At 30.8% G+C, this 17,057-nt stretch overlaps 2 protein-coding genes and 1 pseudogene across 2 annotated transcripts in view; 1 reads left to right on the top strand and 2 right to left on the bottom strand.

Moving 5' to 3' along the window:
* Window positions 1-17,057, bottom strand: part of LOC145184741 (large ribosomal subunit protein mL37-like) — a 253,325-nt gene that overhangs the window by 93,845 nt on the left and 142,423 nt on the right. The window lies entirely within an intron of this gene.
* Window positions 2,367-4,872, top strand: LOC145184612 (uncharacterized). Its single transcript, XM_090094053.1, has 3 exons — window positions 2,367-2,523; window positions 3,128-4,114; window positions 4,230-4,872. The coding sequence occupies exons 1-3, from the start codon at window positions 2,490-2,492 to the stop codon at window positions 4,751-4,753; spliced, it is 1,545 nt and encodes a 514-aa protein (XP_089950179.1). The 5' UTR covers window positions 2,367-2,489; the 3' UTR covers window positions 4,754-4,872.
* Window positions 13,877-16,162, bottom strand: LOC149886267 (uncharacterized; annotated as a pseudogene).

Raw genomic sequence — 17,057 nt, 5'->3', positions numbered from 1 at the left:
CTTTTTCTTACGATTAGTTTAGTAGAAGTTAAGACTAAAACCTGGCGTTTTTCTTGGGTCGCAACTATTTTTTTATATCTCTTTGGATTCACCGGAACATTTCTTATATCATCACTAAAATTAAACTCAAATGATTCCTTGTAATTATCTACAATTTCAGTTAGCAAATTAAAAAACCTGTTAACATTCGGTCTATTAAAATCTCTAGCCCTAGTCCCATAGGTTGCTTTCAGTTTGCGAAACTTGTCATTTTAGTTTCTCTGTTAAATGAACATTAGGTTTTTTTCTAAATGGAACGTTATCGTTAGAAAATATTTCTTAGTTAACCCGAACAGTTAATTTGCCATCTCTTTGAAACAAGTCTTCAGTTCAGCTTACTTGTGATGATTTACCACTTTAAAAAGTTTGCTCTTTTATATGTCAATATTTTTAATATTTTTGTCCTCTTTAGATTTTTTGACTGTGCAAATTTGATAGGGGGGGGAGGGGGGGAACAAGTAATTGCTTACAGGAATTCTTCTGTGTTATATCTCTATTAAGAACTGCTTCTGCTAAATTATGTCTATTTTCGGTCAGCCATTCTTGTCTGTTGGTTCTGGGTTTATTATTTTTTAACTATCCGTAAAAAACTTAAAAGGCTATTTATATTAATTATTATTAGGATAATTATCATTATGTCAGATTTCCAAAAACAACTCTAAGTGAATCTGAAATACAAACTACACAACCAGCCAAGCTCAGCCAATTTAATTTTAACAATAGGATAGTTTGTAAATATAGTTTTCATTTATAATCATAATTTTAAAACAATCCCTGAAATTTTAAAAACAATTTGTAAAATGAATGTAAAATACCTCATAAACAAAATGTATTAAAAATGAACAAGAAGTGAAAATTTCAAAGTTTAGAGTTTTCATGTCTCGGAATTTAAATGAGTAAACTTCACTCGACCAGTCGCATTCCACTCAGATGACACGGCTTTGATATTGAACAAGTTATAACAATATTTTGCCATTGACTAAATATCATCAATAAAAAAACAAACAAGGTTTTGCTCACGGCAATCGAGAGAAAACTTTCAAATATTGTATGCGAATCATGAAAAGAAAACAACGTGAAATCGAGCAATCTGCCCCTTGTCAACAATAATGCGGAATCTTTTTTTAAAAACTTTATCTTCTATCTAAATTTATTATCAATTAGCCTTTTGATACATAGATTGATAAATTTGATTTTTTATTCCACCCGGGTTCCTCCTTAAAAACGTAAATAATTATTGATAGTCCGATGAAACGAGTTCAAGTATTATCTCTGTAGCACATCCATTACTATTAAAAGGAAATTGAAAGGAATCAGGAATCAGAAACATTTAACAGTTCCTTTTATTCGATCTGCAGATGTATATCTGCAGATGCATGATGATAGTAAACAGGTAATAATCAATTTTAGTCAATTGAGTTCATTTCACTCGAATTGTTTTAAAACTTTTCTTCTTTCCTCCTTCACAATAAAATTGATACTTCCTTAAAATACTTTTCTCATTTGCAAGTTAATTTAAACTTTCGTCAAATAAAATCTTGTCGATATATATTTGTAATCTATATTAAGCCCACCGAATTTTATCTTAACATGCCTACATGGAATATATTTCTCTCGTCATCCGCCTTGTTGCAAATTCAAAATGGTAAAAAAATTGAAACAAACTAAGTACAAATCTCATCATCATCTTAATGCATAAAACAATTATAATAATTTTGAAAGTTAGGAAAGCAATTTTCCAATTAATAGAAAAAGTTTGTTCAGTGTTATTTTAAAAAATCACTTTTTTTTTAAAGAAAGATTATATCAACGCTGACGCTGTTACAATTCTCAAGGGGGGGTAAATTTATTCCAACCTTAGAATACGGTAGTCCATATTGTTAAAACAGCAAAAAAAAAAAGTCTTTAAATAATTTCATTCCTTTTAAAACGTCTGAGAAAATATTTAAAGTTACTAGTTGTTTCGTAAAAAAAAAGCTTTCAATGGAGACCGTTTTTGTTATATTGATTGTTAGAGCTGAAGCGAAAATATTGAAGCTCGTAAAATGTCGGTGCAGACTTAGACATAAATTAGTCAAGGGTACTGTTTAAAGTTGTAATCATTGATCAAATATTTTCGGTTTACACGAGTAATCAATCTGATCAAATTGCTTTTTAATTTTTAAGATAAAAAGATTAGAAAAAATAACAAATGTGACATAAAATTTATTTTTGTGTTTATCTTGTTTTGTCGCTAACTAAACTATAAAGCGATGTTTACATAGCAACCCAACCATTTCGTTCAGAAGATATATTTGTCGTCACAATATTAGCAGATTTATATTTGCTATTTTCCTTTTATATATAATAATAGAATAAAATTTCCATTAAGGTGCAACTTTCATAACTCATTCGTTTATTTTAGTCAATATAATACAGCACATTGGTCTGGTGTAAGATGTAAGAAGAAAATGTCGTTATTATGCACTTCTAAGAAGAAGAAGGGTAGGTTTGAAATTAACGCAAAATATATTTTGTTTTTGATATGATTACAATTGGATTTTATTTTTAAAAATTGTTAGCACTTATCAGAATATTTCCACTTTATAACATATTACACTATATAATAGCTTATGATAAACTATTTCTGCACACACACACACACACACACACACACACACACACACACACACACACACACACACACACACACACACACACACACACACACACACACACACACACACACACACACACACACACACACACACACACACACACACACACACACACACACACACACACACACACACACACACACAAACAAACAAACAATATCAAAAACAAAAAAATGGAAAATTGGGTAAAGGATAAAAAAGTCTATAAATCTTCCAGTTTGTAGTGAAATATACATCGAAGATACAAAAGCCACAGTATTTACACAGCTTCCTGTTTTAAAATTTGTAAAAGGACAATTTTGTACCAATCATAATTTGTATGCTTTATGTTTCCCACTTACTTATGCTAACGACTTCTTGTAATTTTACTCACTTTTTAGTTAAAAATACCAGGTGAAAACGTATTAAAGTTAAAAATTTCTTTTTTATAGAAAAAAACGAAGATGTCGAGGCATACAAAAGAACGACAGATTATTATCATGTACAAAACTATTTTCAAGGCGATGTAAACAGCAGCATTCCAAAGTTTCCAACGTACAAAGTTCCATCAACGCATTCTTCTCACGGAAAACTATTAGAAGTTGTAAAAAGTTTTTTGCCAACTTTAGCAACGGAAGTTCCAGTGAAAAGAGGAGAAATTGTAATGCCTATTGATAGCGATGGGGATTGGGTGCTTGTAAAAACTCAACTGGGAGATGAAGGATATATTCCACGATCGTATTGTCGTATTGCGCATAAAGTTTTATCTCAGTCTGACAATTCCGACCAAAACTATTATTTAGAAGAGCAGCTGCTGCCGTACGGTTCGAATCAGTCTTATGAATTCGGAAAATCAAATCAAATAAGTCCGAGGCAATTTATGCACTTCACTCACGATTATTACAATCGGAGAACCCATCTTAATTCACTCGATACCAGCTCATCAAGCAGTGAGACTAGCTCGCCATCGTACTGGGATAGCACAAGAAGGTTTGACAGTGTACGAAGCAATGATTCATTTTCTAGCTGGTCAGCAAGTTCTCACAAACCGGTTTGCGGACGCAAATGTGGCAAAAAATGTCAGCATCAAAAACTAGTTAACAATCCAATTCAGTATGAATGTCTGCCTCAAGAAAAAGTAGGGAGTGAAAGTAAAAGTATATCACCAAAAAAAAAAGATTATCAGTATGATAGAAACAGTCCAGATGGTTATCCTGCAATAAAAAATGACACTGACTGTTTTTTATCATGCGGCCATCCAGAGCTTATTGTTATTGAGGGCTACGAAAAGCAAGGGAGTACTGATATCTCTGTCATTCCTGGTGATTTCGCTTCAATAATTAATGACACAAAATACGAAGACTGGATCTATATTAGGAATGAATCAGGCGAAAGAGGGTTTGTTCCTACACAGTGTGTTCTAAAGCATCAGTGTGAAGGTATTTCACTATATAACTTTTATTCGTACATTTTTCTACTTAACTTTTACCGATAACTTTGTGCATAAGTTTGTTGTAATTGTGTTATAAAATTTTTATCTTTCCTTCTAAACAGATTGTTCCATTGAAAGAAAAGTTTTTATAAAAAGCAACTGCAAAAACAGCAGCAACAATAATAGCCACAGAAAAGTTGTACCTATTGGTACGAGTAGCAACGCTACCGATATTATCGAGCATAGTAATCAAAATAAAAATGAAGAAGAGAAAAAAAATGGGGTAAGCAAGCAAAACATAGACACAACCAAAAATAGTAACGATAAAACAACAGAAACTGCGGGGCCTGAAGATATTGAAAAGACTGAAATCAAGCAAATAAAAATGCTAAATCATAACAACTGCCTTACATCAATATGTAATAATTTCAAAGATATGAACAAAATGGTTGTAATTGATAACTTTGCCGGCAACCATCTAGAAGATCTATACGTTTGCATTGGAGATTTTGTTTACGTGGAAAAAAATGTTGATATGAATAAAGATTTGATTTGGGTTCACTCTATCAAGCAAAATCTTTCAGGTTACATTCCGAGCAAAATAGTTCGAACAACAAATGATATTGAGGTTAAAGCAGATATTTGAGCTAAACACAGTAAAACAATTAAAAAAAAAAATTTCTAACTTGATATTTGTTGTTTGTTTATCCTATTTATTTTGATAAACTGCTTTTAAGATAGGCTATTTGACGTATAAATATAAAAGTAATTTTATTGGCTGCTGGGACCTGCAGAATTTTGAACATATTTTTTTTAAAATGCAAAATATTGCAAGTATGCGTTCCTAATTCTAATAAAAATAAATAGTTATCTTAAAAGTAAACAATCTTTTTTAAGTTGACGTATTAATATTCCGACTTTTAAAAGTCATAACTTCGCTCAAGTTTAATGTATTAAAGAAACATCGGTCAAATTAAGTTAATATGATTTTTAAAGAAAGTAAATAAATTCATACAATTCTTTTTTACTTTCGTTTTTTCGATTTTTTTTAACTTTACTTCTTATTAACTTTACTTCTTCTTGACTTTATAACTTAATTGAGCACCTGTTGTAAAAATAAGTAAATAAAAAAAAGATAAAATAAATAAATCTTATAAATAAATGATAATAAATACCAATCTTCAAATGAAGCCAAAATTTTTATTATCCAGAATTTATATGATTTGTTTCATTTGAGAAAATTGATCATATATTTAAAAAAAATGCTATTATCAATAGTTATGTACTTTAACAATTATTATGTTATCGAAATATATTTTATTTATATTTTCATTAATGTAATAATTTAGCCCAGTCGGAGAGATCGGTATACTTTGCAAAAAAAAAATCCTTTTTTATCGCAGGCCTTTTTGAACATTTTAAAATATTCTATTTACACGCGGTCAAATTTTGTTATTTTTAATTTCAAAGTTCAAAAATTATTAACAATAGCTGTTTTTAATAAAAATAACAGCCCTAACAGCCAGAATCAACGTTATTTTATTATGTATTCTTCTTAAATAAACAAAATTTTGCAGCCCTAACCGCCAGAATCAACGTTAGTTGAACAAGTTACGATGAGATCTTTTTCATTCAAAGATAATATATTTCCCCCAACTTCTAATCTCGGTATTATTATCTCGGTATTATTATCTCCATATTTGATTCAATGTACTTCATTAATTTTTTTTTTCTTTACATGATCGTACGTGATCAGTCTCTATTTGATTAAAGTTCTTCTCTCCCTTCTTACTCTTACAGCAAAATAAGTACCCACCTTACTATATTCTTCTATATAAACAAAAAGAAAGATTAAGGTATTAAGTTATTAACAATAAGTTAAAATTATGATAAGCTATCTAAACCGCGGCTAAGTAGCCGTTTTCCAAAAAGAGGCCTTAAAGCAGGTTTTTTTTTCCAAAAGAGGCCTTAAAGCAGGTTTTTTTTTAAAAATGAATTGGAAGTCCTCTTCCTCAACCAGTTACAAACAACGAAATTTAAATACATAAAATCTTTAAACTGATTTCATCTTTAAACTGATTCCATCACATTCATTTGGTACCTAACATCTTGATAGAACTTTGAAAAACTCATTGATTCAAAGGTAATCATACGATAAAATAACTAAGTTATTTATATTTTAAAACTTAAAACGTTTGCAATACGATTAAAATTACTCTTATAATAAATATGAGTTTTCAAACTTAATCTGTAAGAATAATAAAGTGAAAACAAAAGAAAAGGGATAATTGTAGTCATGGCAATTTGATATTATTTCTCTTAAAATGCAATTCATTTTTACGTTCAGAAAATTAGAGAGTGGAAGCCAAAATAGAACATCACACAGGACAAAAGTTAACTCCATATTCAGCACTGTGGCACTCAAATGAAAAAAACATCAGTTACGGAAAAGATGGTTTTATTGAATCATTGAAAAGTGTGAAAATCTTTTAACTCTAAAATTTTTATCTTCTGTAGCCTCGACAGGTGAAAGGTTTCGCGAATTTGACTAAAAAATGATTAAAATTAAAAACATAATAAATAATCACAGATTTCATCAATTGGTTGGCACTACCGCTAATTAAACACTTTTTTTTAACATCAAAATATGTACAAAGTTTTAAAACTACAGTTTCATATCTTCTGCTACATCAACGGGACCGAATTTCAGAAATTAAAGACAAAATATTAAGTAAATGTAAGTTACACTTCATTTAAATGCAAATAGAAAGTTTATTTCACCTTTTAAACTTACAAGTAACAAAAACATTATTGCTTATAATCATTTTTGGGCTCAAATTTTGGCATGTGCTTTCAGAATTCTACTGTTACTCTAATAATTTCTGTTCTGCGGTCCAACCAACATCAACAATTTTCACTGAAGGTAGAGTAGCTAGTTTTACAATCCACTCAACTGCTTGCGTATCTAAAGGATGCTTAGTAAAATCTCAGCTATCCATTTGCACACACTCCAGTATTATCAAAATGAGAACTTATCTCTATGAGAGCTGAATGGTATGTTACATAACAAGCTTGCCATTCAATGAAACTTATTAAGTCCATCTCATTGACTGGCAAGGATAATAACTGAAATAACGAATCTTTAAACATATTAACCATCAAGGCCAATTTTTCGAAACGTTATAATTAACCGAACAAGTTTCAAACAACCCGAATGCTGATAAGTGCTAAAACTTTTTCTTTTTTTTACAACAAGCAAAATAATTGGTCAAAAGATTATATTACTATCACCACTGATATAATTTTCTGGAATATAATCCGTATCAAGACAAAAAGAAGGATAAAATCGGTATTAGATTTCATAATTCTGGAGTAAATGGAACAAGTGTTGCAGAACAAGAAACGCAGAAGTAATCCTGGTAGAAAATATTGCAACATCTAAACATATATAATGCAAGCTACATTTAACTGGATTTGTTTTTTTGATTAATTTCAAAACACTAACACAAATGTGAATAACATAAAATGAAGAAAAACTAGATTACTAAACTTGATGTTTTAGCATACATTATGCATATTATTTTTGTTTGGATTGACTTCTTTGATTTACTGACAATAAATACTGACCCAACTATTACTCATTATAATTACTTCTATGTGCAGTAACTAAAAAAAAAAAAAATTTCTGAAACAGCAAATTGGGGCTTTGAGGGGGTTTGAGGGGACTCAATATTTTAAAAAAAAAATTTTTTGCATCGTGCCATAGCATTAGAATGGAAAAACGAATTAAATTAGGGTGATTTTGAAAAAATGTTCATGGAACAGTCTTCTACAATTATTTTTTGGGAATGCTTGTTCTTAAATATTTTGGTTGGTAAAGCTTTATGATTCCCGAATGATTGGAAAGATTTTTATTTGTTTTTGACGAAATTTTTCGCACAAATATCTTTGGTCTTTTACTAAACTTTCTCCGTATCCATTTCCATCACATCTTCTATTTCTGCAGAGGCAGAAGCACGGTACCTGCAGATAGAAAAGTGTTCTGCTCCTTTCGCATTTGAAGTTTCTAGTATTGTTTCTGAATTATCAACACTTCCAATTAACATTTTTCATTCAGTTCTTGGGTTATTGATGCACGTCTGGTCGTTTGCAGGAACTTTGGTTTCTTTCGAACATATTTAAAAGCTGATATTTCAAATATTTTTCTTGCTTTCATTTTTCCAACGTTCTCAATATTTCCCCGAGTAGTTTTGCTTTATTCCAGACGTTTTATATTTTTCAGGGTTGATCAATAATTTCCCTGTGTAAAGCTAAAAGAATGCTTAGTAGTATAAATTTAGAAACTTCAAAGCAACAATCACTGCAATAACAATAAAACATGGCTCTCTCTTGCATCAATTTTGCAACCAATAAGCCAACTCTCGGGGGTGCAACATCTTATAATGTCCTCATGCGTTGGTAGCTAACATAAAAAATCCTTTGGTGTTCCAATAATTGAGCATATCATCATTTGTCTAAGTCAAAACATTTACTGCGGAGATTTATCTTTTTCTAATATTGGCTAATACCTTAGATTAAAAACTTCAATGAGATACGCAAAAGTATTAGTTAAATTATTAAAAAACGCCAAGACATTATATAAACAGTTGTACTTTTAAAAATCGGATGCTTCTACTGTTTTTTCAATTTAATTCTTAAAGCTGGTTAAGACGCGTGTAAACTTGCATGTAGACAGAATGGCGACACAAAGCTGTAATTATTTATTAACTTTTAGATTACCCCTTGAGTCTTTATTTTTTGCTTCAAATTTATAATAATTTTTACATTTTTTCTAAAGAAACTTCTTGTTCTCAAAGAAATTGTTTAAATTTTTTTTTTGGTTTCTTATAGGCTGGCTGAAATTTGCTGAAAAATTAACATTTTTTTACAAAAGAAAAATCTTGAAAATTACTGAACAATTATACATGGAAAGAACTCTAAATATTTTGTTTCAAGAGAACCCAAGTTTTTTTAACATTTTGTGAACTGAAACACTAGTAACCAATTGAATGTTGAGATGAAATTATGGTGATCAAAATAGAAGTTGTTTTCATTTCAAATGATTACTAGGAATTATAAAAATGTCTTCGAATACTGATGATTCGAGTGTTACTAACCAAACTTTGGCGAAGGAAGAAGAGAAGAAAAAATAATAGTTAAAATATTTATAAGTGATGTGTGATAACATTTATATTCTATCATAATGTTAGGAAGCTAATTCTAAGTGAAAAAAGATGCTGTTTATTTAAAACAACTTTTTTCACTTAGAATGTAAAAACAAGAAAACGGCGCAAAAAGTTGAGGAGTTAAAGTAAAGAAGAGTTTTTTTTTTATGATAACGTTTATTTTTTTGTTTCACTCTCCAAATATGTGCGTTAAGTTGGAGTTTAATCAAAAAAGAAAAGGAAAGGAAATGAGTTAAATAGGAAAACAATGTTAGTGCTACGACTAACCGGATTGCTTTAAAATTTGCAGAAAAACACAAAGAAAAACTTGCTTCATAATGTTGCAATGGAAGACCTACAAAAGTGTCGACGCAGATTTGAGTAAGTTTTGGACCTTATATTATACTATACATAACATGAGTAACATATATAGCATATATACTATACATATATAACAGCTTGACAAAGAGTGCTACAGTAAGATTTGGAATGAGACCCAAGGAGGAAGAGGAGGAAAGGAAATGTTTTTGTGCTTCCTCAGCTGTAAATTTTGCATGGATACAGCTAAAAAGGAGGAACTTTTAAACAATGTATTACAAGACATCCTTTAGATGTTAATTTAAGATGAAATGTGAGGAAACTAAAAAACAATATTCTGGAAAAACTACTGTAATTAAGAAGAACGAAAAGTCTCCCCTCCAAGTTAAAGTCCTACGAATTAATGGCGACTCAACAATGGGTGCCAAAGAAGTATAAAGATTGTTTAGAACCATTTCTCACATTTAATTTGGTTTATTTTTGCTTTCCTTTTTTTTTTGATTTTTTAGTTTTTTTTTCACTAAATAATATGTATTAAAGTGATAATGATAAAATAATAAAGCGTGTACACGAAATAAATGTGAAAGATTAAGCTCGTCATTTTTTTTCAGTGGATGTATTAAAATCTTTTTAATTGTTTTGTATTTTGTTTACAACGTGTTGTGGTTACAAAAAAATATGTTAGTTTTTGGATTTAACTTGAAATTAGTTTTAAAAATGACAAAAGAAGAAGACGTAAGAGAAAAAATTATGCACAAATATTTACAAAATCCTAATAGTAGCTACAATTCGATAGCAAAATCGTTGCAAATACATCCATACACCGTTAGTCGTGTTATTCAACGTTTTTCTCAAACAAAATCGATCAAACGCAAATCTGGTGGTGGAAGAAAGGAAGGTTTTAAAGATATAAAACTAGTTTGAAAACTGGTTAACAGTTTTAAGAATAACTCAAGCCTTTCACTCAGGGAACGCGCAAAAATATATGGAGTTTCTCATAGTTTCGTTGCAAAAGTTAGAAACAAACATGGTTTTCATTCTTTCAAAGCACAAAAAGTGCCCAACCGTTCTGAAACCTAACAAAAAAGTGCAAGAACCCCCTGCAGAAAGTTGTATGACAATTTTATTTCTAAAAATTTCTATTTTATTGAAGATGATGAAACTTATATCAAGTACGATCATCAACAAATTCCTTGTGCTGTTTATTATATTGCCAAATATAGATGAAAAGCAGATAAGAAATTTAAATACACAAAACATGACAAGTTCGCTAAAAAAGCTTTGATTTGGCAAGCTATTTGCAGTTGTGGCAAAAAATCAGCACCTTACATTTCTCAGTCCACACTTTCTGGTCAAATATATGTTAAAGAATGTTTACAAAAACGCCTTTTACCTCTCATTAAATCACACAATAACAGACCTGTGTTCTGGCCTGATTTAGCATCAATTCATTATTGTAGACTAGCTATGGAATGGTATAAAAAGAATAATGTGAAATTTGTGCCTAAAACAGAAAATCCTCCAAACTGCCCAGAATTGAGAGTTATTGAAAAGTACTGGGCTATTATTAAAAGAAAAATGAAAAAAACAAAAAAGCTTTGCAGAAACATTAAAGATATTAAAATATCATTTAAAAAAGCATCAAATAGTTTTGATTCTTATTCTGTGCGCAAGCTTATGGGTACCACTAAAGCAAAAGCTCGAAATTTTATTAGATTCCCACAGGAATAATTAATTTTTTTTTTAATGTTTGATCTTCTTATATTATTGTATTAAAATTATTACTTGGTTCGAAATAAAAATTGAGGAGTACTTTTTTTTAGTTGTTTTTCTACTTTCATATTTATTTCGTGTACACACTTTAATAACAATATTTAAATGACCATCCAACTCAATTACTATCAACTTTGAGTAAAATATCTTAAGCGTCATAACATGTAAAATAACTAAAACATAATTATTATTCATCTCATGATAATAATTCATGTCATTTCAAATATAAATTGAATGAATTTCACTTGTAAATAAATAATAAGTAGGAAACTTGTTTGTCATGTCAAAAACAACAAGTTCTCAAACAACCTAAATTTGGTTTTGCTGCAAAATGGATGTTTCGGATGTAAGAGTTTATGACTTTCACGTGTTAACGTACTTATTAAACTTTTTAAACCCTAACCCCCCCTGGATCCGTTACTAGAACAATGCAGAAAATATAAACAGTTGATCAAAATTCTTGCTATTTGTTACTTTTATTCTGTATGTCTAGCTTTCATGATGTTTTTTTTTAAAATTTTACTCTGATTTTTAATATCATTATTTGCAATAAACAGTCATTAAACATAATTTTTCATAAACAAGCAATTACTACAGAAGGAATATCATTTTGTATAGCAAACAAAAGTAAACATTCAAAGCTCTAAATACTAGCTTTCCCACCACCACCAAGCAACTTGGTGCGACAGAGCATTTGCTTGAAAAGATTTTTCTTGTATATTACTTTTAACCTACTTTCATTATTACAAACTACTTGCTTCGATATTTTCTAAATCGTGGAATTCTCTCTTTACGCCACTTTAATTTCTGAGAGTCAGCATCAGTTTTCGCACTGCTGCAAGTAGTATTGGAACAGCACTTAATGCTTATTCTCTATCATTTTATTGCTTTCTACTTTTCATCCTATTTCATTTCATCTTAACCTTCCGTATATTTCATAAGAATTCTAAGCTGTAACTTAACTTATCAAAGTTTCTTCCAATTTTCTGCAGGGAAAAAATACAACCGTTGTTTGATAATTATTGGTTTGAGAAAAGGAATTGTAAATCAGTTTCAGGTTTTTGCAATTATTATTATCATCACATTATTCAGTGTGTTTTTTATATTCTTGCTAAAATTCAGCAGATAGATGATTATTGAATTAGTAAACTTCAAACATATCTGTTGTATAAAATATTTACAAATTTATACTTATAGCTTCTTTATATTTTCAATTTTTGCAAAAGTTAAACTTAATATGTTCTAATATGCTTTATTTTTAGCAATAAAAAAAAAATATATAAAACTTAATTTGATAAAAGCTTATTACAAAGAATTTATTAACAAAAATGCTAATAATTGTGCTAAAATATGGTTTTTTTTTATTAAAATATTTATTAATTAGCACTATTACCGAGTTAACATAATAGTAAAAAAATATTTAATAAATAAAATAAATAAAAAATATAATATTTAAAGTTATTTTTTAAATTCAGTCAACATCAAAACTTTACTTGTGCTGATTGGACTTTTAAAAATATAAAGAATGTCAGAGTTTTTAAATTATGATTTAAAACTCGTCAACCGGGGGTTTAATGTCTCATTTAAAGAGCCAAGAAGAAATTCTTGCGAAACCTATTTCCTCTGAGCTAACGGAAGCTGAGCAAGAAGACGAAAATGCACTAAAATTTTATCAAACTTTGGTTGATGTGGTCGAATCTGAAAAGAACCTTAATGGTGAGAAAACTCAACCCACTCAAATATTAGTAACTGATTTAAATCTAATTGGGATATTGCCAAAGGAATTTCAATAGCTTTTTGGGTCCATGAATAACATTTAATAATTTTAGGTCAATAAATAAACATTTAAATTTCATATTTTTCAGATTTCATCAGCAATCCATTGAATAACAATCTTCTGAAAACATACAAACAGAAGAATTTATTACCAACTAAATCCACACCCACCAGCAATTCAATCGTATGATATTTTTATCCTAAAGTTTCAAATATCAATAAGAGTCAACTTGAAAATGATTTTGACTTACTTACTTTTTCTTAATTTCTTCTATGCAAGTTAATTACAGACCAACAAGGTCTGTAATTAAATTGGATAAAAGAAATTACGAAAAGCGGATATAAACGTAGTTTCTTTGAAATATTGTAAATATAATTAGAGAGGTTTTTTTGTATGACCATATTTTAGGGATTTTTTAATGTATAAATTGAACACGAAAGTTATGTAGAGGCAGAGTTTTTTAGGAAAAGAGAAAAACGTTTTGTTTATTGAGAGAACACGGTTTGTAGATTTGGTGTCCTAATATCAATGAAATACCCTATGGAAACCCTTTTAAAGGGTGATAGTGCATGTCATATGGAACACAAAATGAGTGATTTGAAAATCCTGGATTAAAATCCAACTGACTTATTTAGCTTTGAATGTTTTACTACGAAAAACCCATACATTTAGGCTATGAGTAGCCCAAAAAGTTTGTTGAAAAAAAATTTTTTTGCATTTTTTTTTACAAAACACAACATATTAGCCTGTAAAATTCAAACCAATATTCTTTAACTAATTTATTTTCTAAGTGAGTTTGTTTTCAAGTTCTGTTACAACCTTGGATTTACATTAATGGATTACAGAGAAAATGCATGTTCTGAAGAAAATTTTCTTTTCTAAAAAAAATTAAATTCTCTTGCTGTTGTAGTCAATGACACATTTTAAAAGGTGACTTGCATAATTTGGGTGCAATGGATCTCTCTTAAATCTCTCCCAGTGAGATTTGAAGTTGGAATGTAGAGCTTCTGTTGCCTGCTCACTGAAGAGGCCGAGTCCAATTTGTTTCATCTTGATGAACTGTGGCACGTGGTAAAACACTGCATGCACTTTGGGAGTCACAGAAATAGGAAGGTTGGTGTAGCTAAGTTTGAACTGTTCAATCTTGGATTCATAGTCAGGGTCCAGGCTTTTTCCAAAGCACGAAGTGACCACTGTCTTGAATAGTGTGAGTGTTTGAATGAAGCCAAGAGCTGGACTGAAACCTTCATTTTCTGAAAGCTGTTGAAGCGTATCCAGACCTCTTAGAAGCTTCATGCAATCGTTCCCATTGAAATGCCCCCCATGGTAAGGCTGGATAGGGATATGAAGTGATGGAGGCCATTCCTTGGCCCTTGGCCACAGGTCGCAAAGATTTTTAAAGATGTGGTTCACAACTCCAAGTAATAAGTGGAGCTCCATTGGTGGAATAGCCTCAAGGACAAACTTGTCATCTTGAAATTCAATCAAAGGCACATGAATGACATTTTTGAATTCCTTCGACTTTCTTGAATCTCCTCCTGTCTGGATGTATTCAGAATGCTATCTTCTGATCTGGCCAAAAGTCCGAAGTTGTCCACAATTTTCAAGATCTGGAGATGTAGCATCACACCAACAACAGTGGTGTTTGCTACTGTGAGACTGAATGCCACAAAGAATGTTGGCCAGCTTTAGGTCACAAGAGACAACCAAAGAACCTGTTTGGCATTTTTCTTTGAGGTCAAAAACGGCCTTCACATTCTGGTAACTCTCAGGAGTGTTTTGTGACAGTGCTATCAGCATCTGCTGCTTAACACTTGTTTTTTTGGTTGATGCTGGTGCCATCAGCTTGATTGTCTTCTGTACTGGACTGTGTGGAGGAGTCTCATCTTCCTCCAACACAATGTGAGTGAAGCTCACTTTCAGAAATGATCCACCACCATCAATCCTGAGTTTTAAAATGGAAGATTCTGATAGTTTTTGTGATGCTCTGAAAACATCACTGAGATTGCTGAGGCTCTGGCAAAGCACAACTTGACAAGCTTGACCATTCTCTGCCAATCTAATGTTGCTGACCATGAACTGATCATTAAGTTTCTGGCCGGCTTGAGCAAACTTCAAAGGAAAACTTGGCTCCACCAATCTAATTGGGCTGATTTGATTTAGTGCTGAACCTAGTTTTCGCATGCCATTGTTTGAAAGTCCTGTACTTTGCTGAATTTGAACCATATTTTCTGTTGTGAGTGGTTCTTTGAATAGCTGCTGAGCCGATGACAGACCTTTAAAAACAATAAAATAATATCCATTAGGAAAAAAAAAATTAATTCTTGCAATGAGAATGATTTAAAGTAAAATTAGGTTGATGAAATAAAATTGAAGCAGGGTAATTAATTAAGAGATGAATTTTCAACAAAAGCAGTTGCAATTAGCATTTTAACTAATATAAAAGCATTCTGGTTTCTTTTTCTCATAATTAATTATTACAGGTCATAGATTAAATGTTTGTGAATCAACATTTTGAGTGCCTTTAATTTAGCATAATAATACTATGATAATTAACTAGACAATAGAAGTAACTACCTCTCCTCAATGGCAAAAAGTTTTCCACAAGGCTGACTGAGTCTAATAGTGCCATTTGGAGATGCGCTTTTGGATGCTAAGACTGCTGCAGCCACTTGCTCTGCACCTACGGGATCATCTGTGGCCATTCTTCTCAGGTTTTCATGGCGAGTTCTAATGGTGCAGTTGTGAGGAAGTCCTCGGCCAACAATTGACAAGCACTTTGTGCAGCGCTTTTCAGAACTCTAAGAAGTTTGCTTTGGAATTTTTTCCTCTGATTTTTTGACTTTGTCAAACGGATGCTTCTCCTTTCCTTTGATCTTGGCAATTTGGCATAAAAGGCACTCACAAACTGACAAAACTCTGGTTGTAGGTTTGATAGAAATTGACTTGAAGTCAAAAACTTTTTCCAATTTGAGATTTGCATTAAACAACAAGTAGCCAAAGGCACTCTTTCATCACTAAAATCTATGTCTGTTTGAATCAGTTGAAGAATTTTCGCATTATCGTATGCAAAAGCTTATAAACTTCTTGACCAAAATTATGCTTTGGATGTTAATGAGGGATTTCAAAACCCTTTATTTTGGGCTCCCATAGGCATGCACTTTCACCCCTTAAAAGGATTTTCATAGGGTATTTAATTGATATTAGGACCCCAAATCTACAAACCGTGAGAAAGCTACACGGTCAGTTGCTCTTATATATGCTTCTCGTATGTAATCTTCTATGAAAGTTAAAACAGTAGAAGAGAAAATGAAAAGTAACTCTTGGGCTCACGAAAAAGTCACAAACCAATCTGCTTCTACTCTAGCCCCACAAAACAAAAGAAATCGGACAAACTGTGGGTCCATTAACTTTCCGATGACTAAATCTTATTGTAACTAATTTGTGGTTCTTTCATTCTGTCTGCAACAATAAGTAATTACATAACACATTAACGCGTATTTATTTTAAACTTTGTACTGTCTCATGATTTTACACATTTTTTTAATATTTACTGAAACTTAATTACGGCCGAAAACTTGGTTTGTTAACTTCGGAAAATCTTCTAAATAACTTAGAAAAAGTTTGGAAATTTTCAAGTTCCGATTTCTCTATAATTCTCTTCAAAACTTTGACTTCAATTATTATATCAATCTAGGAATTTTGATATTTTTGTATCCTTAGGTTATTTTATTAAAAAATCCACCCTTAAAAATAAAAATTTATTTCAACTTTAACTAGAGACTGCCGATCCGTTACTGTTTATCGGTTTGCGGATTGTGCACCGAATTATCTATGCTAAACGGTTCAAATTACTTACGGATTGATTTGATCCGAAA

This window comes from Hydra viridissima, unplaced genomic scaffold, assembly GCF_058129835.1.
Source record: "Hydra viridissima isolate aposymbiotic clone 2 unplaced genomic scaffold, HvirCarnegie_v1 scaffold_7, whole genome shotgun sequence".
Classification (NCBI taxonomy): domain Eukaryota; kingdom Metazoa; phylum Cnidaria; class Hydrozoa; order Anthoathecata; family Hydridae; genus Hydra; species Hydra viridissima.
The sequence above is the reverse complement of the archived record's forward strand: the minus strand, read 5'-3'. Positions and strand labels throughout refer to the sequence as shown.